The sequence below is a fragment of the Panthera pardus genome, unplaced genomic scaffold (assembly GCF_024362965.1).
Source record: "Panthera pardus isolate Hobbes unplaced genomic scaffold, ASM2436296v1 HiC_scaffold_22, whole genome shotgun sequence".
Classification (NCBI taxonomy): Eukaryota; Metazoa; Chordata; class Mammalia; order Carnivora; family Felidae; genus Panthera; species Panthera pardus.
In genome coordinates, this window is record NW_026526788.1 from 76,836,383 (window position 1) to 76,844,487 (window position 8,105).

The 8,105-nt window shown below is 55.8% G+C and overlaps 1 protein-coding gene across 1 annotated transcript in view; it reads right to left on the reverse strand.

Annotated features, from left to right (window-relative positions):
- The window catches only part of FGFR2 (fibroblast growth factor receptor 2), a 108,564-nt gene extending 100,934 nt beyond the window's left edge, over positions 1 to 7,630 (reverse strand). Inside the window, 2 exon segments of the mRNA XM_019459630.2 lie at positions 3,310 to 3,583; positions 7,518 to 7,630. Of these exon segments, the coding sequence (XP_019315175.2) occupies positions 3,310 to 3,478 (169 nt within the window). The 5' untranslated portion in view covers positions 3,479 to 3,583; positions 7,518 to 7,630.
- Between the last annotated feature and the right edge of the window lie 475 nt (positions 7,631 to 8,105).

Sequence of the window (8,105 nt, forward strand, 5' to 3'; positions counted from 1 at the left end):
TGGGATATTAACTAAAATCTCCTGGAGATTATTTTCTTCGTAAATCAGTTGGGTAGATCCAACCCTACTGTTACCATTTCATAGTGTCCAGAAGACAAATGATATATGATAGATGATACGATACGATGATATATGATAATATTGTACAGAGCCAAGAAGATTGGAAAGGATTCTCTAGTCTTAGGGCACAGGCCCCTTCCTGGAACTTAGTCACATTTTGCCCCAGACACATTCTCCTCTGGTCCAGCCCCATACACAGCGTCTACTCTGAGCCTCCAAATTAACAAACCAAGAAGTCTTCCAAGATGAGGCCTTGTGCAACAGAAGGTTAAGGTTGAACCTATGCTAATCAAAGCTACAGTCAGACGTACCACAGAAGACGCACTGGAACCAACAGACACCCACTCACCCACCCATCCTCCCTCTCTCCCCCCAGGTCGGCAGGACCATGCCCTAAACTGGAGCTGTCCCCACTCGGTCAGTCTGCTTCCAGTTGTTAACCCCTTCTTCATCTACAACCAGACTACCTTGCTAATAACCTCCGACGCTAAAGCAAAACTCTGGCAGTGGAAGAACGCAAATCGATTGCCAATGCGGTACTTACCAGGACAGCACAGACCCTACAGAAAGCAAACACAACCGCCTGGAGCCACAAAGGGCCTTCTCCGTCGGAGAGCGATTTTCTTCTCCACTCTCTCCAAAAGCCTCCACATTTCCTGACACTGTGGCAATGGGCACAGAACAGAGCAGACACATGCGCCCATCTCATCAGGAACGAGGATGAGAACAGGTCCTGGGTGCTTATGAGATGCCAGGCCGCCGTGTGCTCTACTGCTCTCTGCTCCCAGGGACCCTAAAATCTCCTGGCGACCTTTTTTTATTTATTTATTTTTTTTTTAATTTTTTTTCAACGTTTATTTATTTGTGGGACAGAGAGAGACAGAGCATGAACGGGGGAGGGACAGAGAGAGAGGGAGACACAGAATCGGAAAACGGCTCCAGGCTCTGAGCCATCAGCCCAGAGCCTGACGCGGGGCTCGAACTCACGGACCGTGAGATCGTGACCTGGCTGAAGTCGGAGGCTTAACCGACTGCGCCACCCAGGCGCCCCTACTGGCGACCTTTTGAGGCGAGTTGCCAGAAGGCTCCTGAGGACATCACCATTCATTTAGCATTAACGAAGAAGACCTTAAAGGTCATCTTATCAAACCATCAGATGACAGGAAGGGAAACTGAGGTTGAGGGGGTTGAATGCTTTTCCAAAGCCACTTCTTTGCAGCTCTGCACTTCCCATTTAAACCTGTCACGATCCTGGACGCAAACCTCATGGAAGCTGTGAACCCCGAAAAATGTGGACAATGACATTTGCAAAGTATTGCCTACAACTTGGGGGAGAATTCGCAAACACCTCCCCAGCCCCCAAGTGCATCCACAGATCCCAGGTTAGAAAGACCTGCTCTCATTGTTGGATACAAATTGTTACACAAAGAACCATTGGGGGGAACCTCCTCGCTGCCCACTGTGTCTTCCCCTCTCCGCCCCCACCTCTTCCCGCATATTTTAAACTTTCTTTCATAATTAAATATGATAAAAAGAGGTCCTCCCGGACCGTTTACACTTTATATGTTGCGATAAACTCCCAATAAGGCTGCCCTGAAAGCCGAAATGAAAAATGCCAGTTTTTTTCCTAACCTAGGCCGTGCCCGGTAGGAAACCCCCGGCTCAGCTGCGTGGGCAAGTGCTGAGCCCCGCACTCCAGGGAAAAATCAGCAATTAGGAAACACATCTATTGTAATTATCAGCACAATCAGAGAACAGGCATGACTTTCAGAAACCAGGAACCTTTTCTCTCGCATTAAGCCCTTTAAAAAGGCATCACCTCTGCAAATCACACGTGTGCTTCTGTCACAGCACGTAGCACAAGGAGGCAGTGCCATCATCACCGGGGCTGGAGCCCGTAAGTGTCGCAGACACAAACTCTCACCAGACTCCCCCCTCCCGGAGACGTGGAAACCCCTGTGACGTCACTGCACCTGTTTGCACAAAGCCCCCATGCCTCTGCGTGAGACGGGGCACCGACCGGCCTCACTGTTGCCGATGCCCGACTGCCTCCCAGTAAGGCCCGTTTTAGAAAAACAGTTGCCCTTACTTATCCTCTTATGACGCATGCGTGGGCCTCAGTGGCAGCCCCCTCCCTCGGTGCTCTCATCTCTGGCAGGAACACAGCCCTCCTTCCCGTGTCATCCCGACCGGCTCTCCGTCCCTCTCCAGCCTGCGGTGCGGGGTGCCCTCCCAGAACAGCTGAGCTGACCCCAGACCGCTCGGGACCACGACCGCCCCCAAAGCTTAGCAAGCACCAGGTGGGCTCTCAGCAAACAGGTTCATTAAGTGGCGATGAGTGCTGGGATCTGCCGTTTTATTCTCGGATTACCACTGGAAAACTAACTCAGCTCCCAATATTCCCTGCTGATGACAGATTTCAACGCCGCACCAAGTGGAGGCTTGGCTACTGTCGTCTCAGAAGGACCCGGGAAAGAGGTTCCAACCCTGTCCCGCTAAGTAATTCAGCCCCACTGAAGTGTTCACCAACTGGCTTCGTGCCTTTAAAATTAAATTTCCAAGGCTGAAACACAGTGCATGGCCTGTTCGATCTGTAAGTTCTCAGAGATGTGGGAGACAGCCAGGTACCTTCACTTCCAAATCTACCTAAAGCACACTCTGCAGTTTCTGCGACGTACTGCTTAGGTATTATGAACGACAAGGGCCAAAAAAAAGAAAAAACAAAAAAACACTAATATGTCTAGCGTCTCTGGGCTGAACTTCAGAAGCTTCTTTTTCTCCTTAGACAATGAAAATAAAATGTCAGCATTTCAGATGTTGGCAATTTCCCTTCGTGGCTCCTTTTGTCAGAAAACAGCAATTCTTTACATCAGAAGCAAGACTCTCCCTCCGGTGAGAAAGCTCCTGCAGGAGGCTATAGATGGCCTTCACCTCCACGCACCCCCTTCCCGCAGCACCGCCGGGCACCGGAGAAAGGTGAAGTGCAGGCTGGCTCCCTCACCCAGAGCAGGGAAGCGCGCACACCCAGAAACCACCAAACTACCATCCGGCCTGCGGTGTTACAGCAAGGAACCTTCTCTGGCAACCTCCGGCCTGGGGGCAGCAGGGAGCCCACTCCTGGCTCTCAGAGCCTCACTGACGACGCAAGGGCAGCGGATTCTAAAAGAGGCCTTGACCTCAGTGCCACTTCCCCCGGACGAACGCCCCAAACAAACTTGGGTACCCTGAGAGTGAAACGAAGGAACTTACCTTCCGGCTCTAACGTGGTGTCCTCCACTAAATTGAAGGAGGGCCGGGCCAGGGCCAGGGTTGCCATGGTGACCACGACCAGGCAGAGGAAGCGACCCCAGCTGACCATGGGTGAGGTGGTGCCAGTCCCCCGAGCTCTTGCATATCTGCATGTGGACGTCACTCCCATCTGCACACCTCCTCTGCGCGCATGGACCGCCTGCGACGCTCAGGAGCCAAGGTGCTGCCGCAGCCGCTGCTCGTCCTGCTGCTGCTTCTGCAGCTGCTGCAGCCTCTAGAGGAGAGAGATTCGGCGAAGTCAGTGAAATCCTCCCCGATGCCAATTCGCTGAAACCCCAAGCGGGCTAAAACAGCTTCTCAGCTTCCCAAATATATGTGCCAACGGTTCCTTTTCATGATCTGCAAATGCCTTGCGTCCGCACCTCAGAGCCCCAGGTGTTTCCACCAGCCCGGTCCACGAAGCAGGGTGGGCTGATCTTTAAAAAGCACACTTTTGAGGAACAGAGGTAGAGGCGGAGCGACGGGACACAGATCAGGGCAGGGTGCGCTCTCTTCTGCTCTCCGCCGTCACCCCTGCCGCCCTCAAAAAGCAGAAGCAACGTGACCTTTGTTTGAAGGGCAACTACAAAAGCAAGTTCCCAACGCTCGGGTTGGCATCACCGGCCTTGCTAACTTCTCTTAGGCCAACTGGGCTTCAGACAGCTGGATCGTGGAGGCGTCTGTTTGCAGACTTATTTCTGGGGCTGCAGCTGAGAGGCTGGCTCCACCCTCACTGTTAGTTCTTAGGAAGAAAGGAGACCAGCAAAATAAAAGGGACCCCAGGAAGGCGACCAAAAATCCTCACCAGTTTACACTTGTCAGGATTCATTTCCCAATACAGAAATGTGTTTCAATCTTTCGCCAGGCAGCCACTTACGAAGAATGAACGGAACTGCAACACGTTCAAAGCAGCTGATCCAAGAAAAAGATTCAAAGCCTGAAGGACCCCCTTCCGCTGTGACTACTGGCAGCCCCCAGCCTCGTAAATGTCTTCAACCCATACAGAGCGGGTGAAGGAACAGAGCAGACGCAAACTCAGAGGAATAACGCAGGTGTGTTATGAACGATGATGGTGACGTGTAAATTACTGTCATGGTATGCGATTGGGACAATGACTTTCAATAGGCTAATCTATTGGCTGAAACTTCACAGAAGTTACGGGGGGGGGGGGTGCTCAACTGCCTGGTCTATTCACCCATTTGACCCAAAGGCAAAGAGAGCTTCCCAAACTTAAATATTCCGAATGACTTTAGATGCGTTCATTATCCTCAATCACTACGTGTAGAACCGAAATGCACAAACTTGAGAAAATCTGAAACAATCACAGATTCCATAAACTCTATAAGTGAACCAACCACATGTTAAGGATTGGCGGGGGGAGACCTTTAACACAAAAATCTCTAAGCCCTGGGCTTTCTGTATGCCAACTTGAGGTTTCAAATTATACCATCAAATTTCAACACGGCGTGAGCCTCTCCAAAGCTACATCAGAAAAACTGTTCCTTTTAGCCTTGACTAAGGATTAAAACGGGAAAAGAGACTGCTGCACCATTTCCTGAGAAGGAAAAAAGAAATTCTCTGCTGCAGAGAAAGCACATGTGAAACGGTGTGATTCACAGCAAAAGCAAGAAAAGCGCGTGCATGCAAGCACACCCTCTATTTTCAGATTGCTTGAAGGATGTTTTTTTTTTCCCCCTGACTTTTCTTTCCTCTTGAAGTTAAGAGCCTCAAAAGATAACTCCGTATCTATTTCTACACACATGTGGGAGGAAAGTACACAAGCATGCCCATTGATTTACTAAGCATTTCCAGAATGCATGGGAATTTTCTGCCTCTGACACAACTCCACAAACAACCTTAAATCCTAGTAGGTTTCCCCCCAGGCTGCTTCCCTGGCCTCCTCACCCACCTGTCCCAGCCCAGGGGGCTTCCTTTGCTCCAGGCAGAGAAAGCCGGTCAGTGACCTCAGCTAAATCTCAGACCATTCATTCATACCGGTCAGCTTGCACCAGAAACTTGAATTTTAGCCATTACCGGGTCCAGGCCCCAGGCTGCCCCCTGCTCACATCTCTGGAAGGCGGAGGCCTAAGGCAGCAGGTCTGCACAACTCCTCACCAAAGTGGACAAAAGTGTGAAGGGACCTCCTAGGCAGGATAATTAGGTCCCGAGGCTCGGTGTTGGGAACACAGGCCCAGCATGCCGCTGGCGGCCACAATCCCGGCTTCCTGCCTTCAATACCATAATCCTTCCTGGAGTCTGAGCCTCAGTGAAAGCCCCGGCGTGTTTATTTTTCCCCTTGAAAGGGAACTCTCTTCTCAGCCCGGGCAGGGGAGGCGTTGTCACCCTCCCTGTGATGGACGGCTCTTCGTGGCCACCCGCTCCCCTGGTCCATTTTCACCTCAGCACAAACCTGCCCCCAAACACACGCAAAGTGGCAAGCAAGAGAGCCTGGCTGGCAGGTTTGTTCTGGACTCCTCAACTTACCAGAATATTCCCAACCCCCGCCCCCACGCTCCAAGAGGCAAACCAACACAGTGCCCGCCTTAATTGAGCTCCTGGGTTATCTGTCCTCTGCCGGCTCACCCAAGCCGAGCATTTGGGCGCTTTGTTCCCGGGAGATCCTACATCAGGAAAGTCAACAAGGCCACGTAAGGTTGGGATGCCCAGGTCCCCCCAGGGGGCCGACCTATCTCCCAGCTCAAAGCCTCCCTGCTGCTCCCCTCGTCTTCCCAGCTGAGTAAGGGAGGGAGCTATCAAGGGGTCAGATCTGGGCGGGGGCTGCTCAACATTCTGAAATCTCAAAAAAATACAGGCTGACTCAGGACCGCAATCCACCCCTGGTGAACGCCTGCAAGCCAGTGAGAACTTGCAGCAGCTTTGGGGAACTCCTAACCACCAGCAGCCCGGCTCATTGTGGCCACTTCTTTCATTTATCCAGAGTTTCTCCCCCTTCTTGGGACGCTAAAGAGCTCAGAAAAATCTGCATTTTAATTGACATTCCAGGGAGAGGGAGAGGGAGAGGGGCGCCTGATTGCTTTTCTATTCAAACTAAACAGGCTTTTCAGATGAAAATGAGTCGTGGCCAGTGGAAGATTTACAGGGATTTGGGACCCGGGGGACAATGGGGTTTTAAATGTTGATAGCGTTTCACACCAAACACATAATGGGTGCCCCGAGTGTGAAAGCAGGTTTGCTTTCAAGGGTAGGTTTTTATTGAATTGGGCCAGAGGAAGGCAGGCCCGGAGGAGGGTTTGCAGGGAGCGGGCTCGGAGGGGAGCGGCGGAGACTCGGCGCCCCCGGCCGGGACCCCCCCCCCCCCCGAGGCTGGCCCTGTGGCCGCGAGAGTGGGAGCCAGCGTCTCGCAGGGCCCTCGGCTGACTCCCCGGCGCGGCTCCGGAGCTGAAAGAACGAGCGCGCAAGTTAGAACTCGCTTGCGCTTTCGACATGCCCTAGCTGCTGCCGGCTGAACAGGCGGCGAGCGAGAAAAAAGTCGGTCCAGTTCGCCCCCTAGCCCCAGGCGCGCTGCGCTTCCTCCAGCACCGAGGGCGGCAGCGGGCTACGGGCGCCCGTGCCTGAATCGGGGAACCGGAGCGGCCTCCACCCCTAAGGTGCCACCCCCCCTCCCCCGAGCACAGCCAGCCCGACGGAAAGGTCGCGGGCCCCATTCAACGGCTCCGTCCCGGGAAAGGACGGATCCCCCCACCCCCGCCCGGCCTGGATGGGACAAGGGCGGGCGCTCCCCGGACCCCGGGATGAGCCACCCCGAAGATGCCCCTCCGAAGCCGGGACCTGCGGGGCCGAGCCACCAGCGAGGCAGCCCCGCCACTCGCCTGCCGGCTCTGGGGTCGGAGGATCGCGCCGGCCGGTGGGACGGCGCCGGCCGCAGTTTGACAGGGAGGGGGGTGTCAGTGCCAGAGGCAGATGTCAGCATCTGGATGGGGGGTAAGGAGTAAACGCAGACCTTCCCGAACGGCCGCCGTCAGCACGCATCCCGCTCCCCCATCACCTATGCAGCCAAAGACAGGGAGCCAAGGACAGGGAGCAGGCTCCACCGTGCCAGTGCCCCCGCGCCCTCCGCTCGGGGGACAGTGCGCCCGGCGTCCCGGGCTCCCGCGGCCCCAGCTTCGCCGGCGGGCGAGGCTCCCCGAGGCACCCGACACGGCGATTACCTTGAATGGCAACGCTGCCCGGCGGCCGGTCTGTCCCCGCGCCCGGCGTGGGTTGGGATGGAGCAAGCGACGAGCTCGGGGGGAAACTCCAAACAAGAGTGGTCCTCGGGTCCTCGCCGGCGCCAAGACTCCGAGGCTTCAGGCGCACCCCGGGCTGCGGAGGAGCGCGGGCATGACGCCCGCCGGCTGCCCTCGGGTTTGGGGAGCGAGAGGAAGAAAGGACTCCGGCTCGGCGTCTCCTCCACCAAACTTTGCTCGCGACTCGCGAACGCTCGGAGCGCCCAGGAAAGCGGCGGCCTCGGGGCGCCCGGGCCCCGGCAGCCCGGGAAGGAGTCGCGGCGCCGGGCCGACTACGCCGCGCGCAGACCCCGCGGCGCCCTGAGCTTTGTGGCGGCCGCGCTCGCTCGCTCGTTCGCTCGCCCGCTCCGCACCCGCCGCCCGCCCGCTCGCTCGGCTCTCCGCGGCGCTCTCCGCCGCCGCCGCCGCCCGCGCCGCCGCCGCCCCCTCCCGGCGGGTCACGCCCCCGCTGAAACCCGAGCCGTTTCCTGGACGGCGGCGCCCGCTCTGCCAATCAGCGCCGCGCGCCCG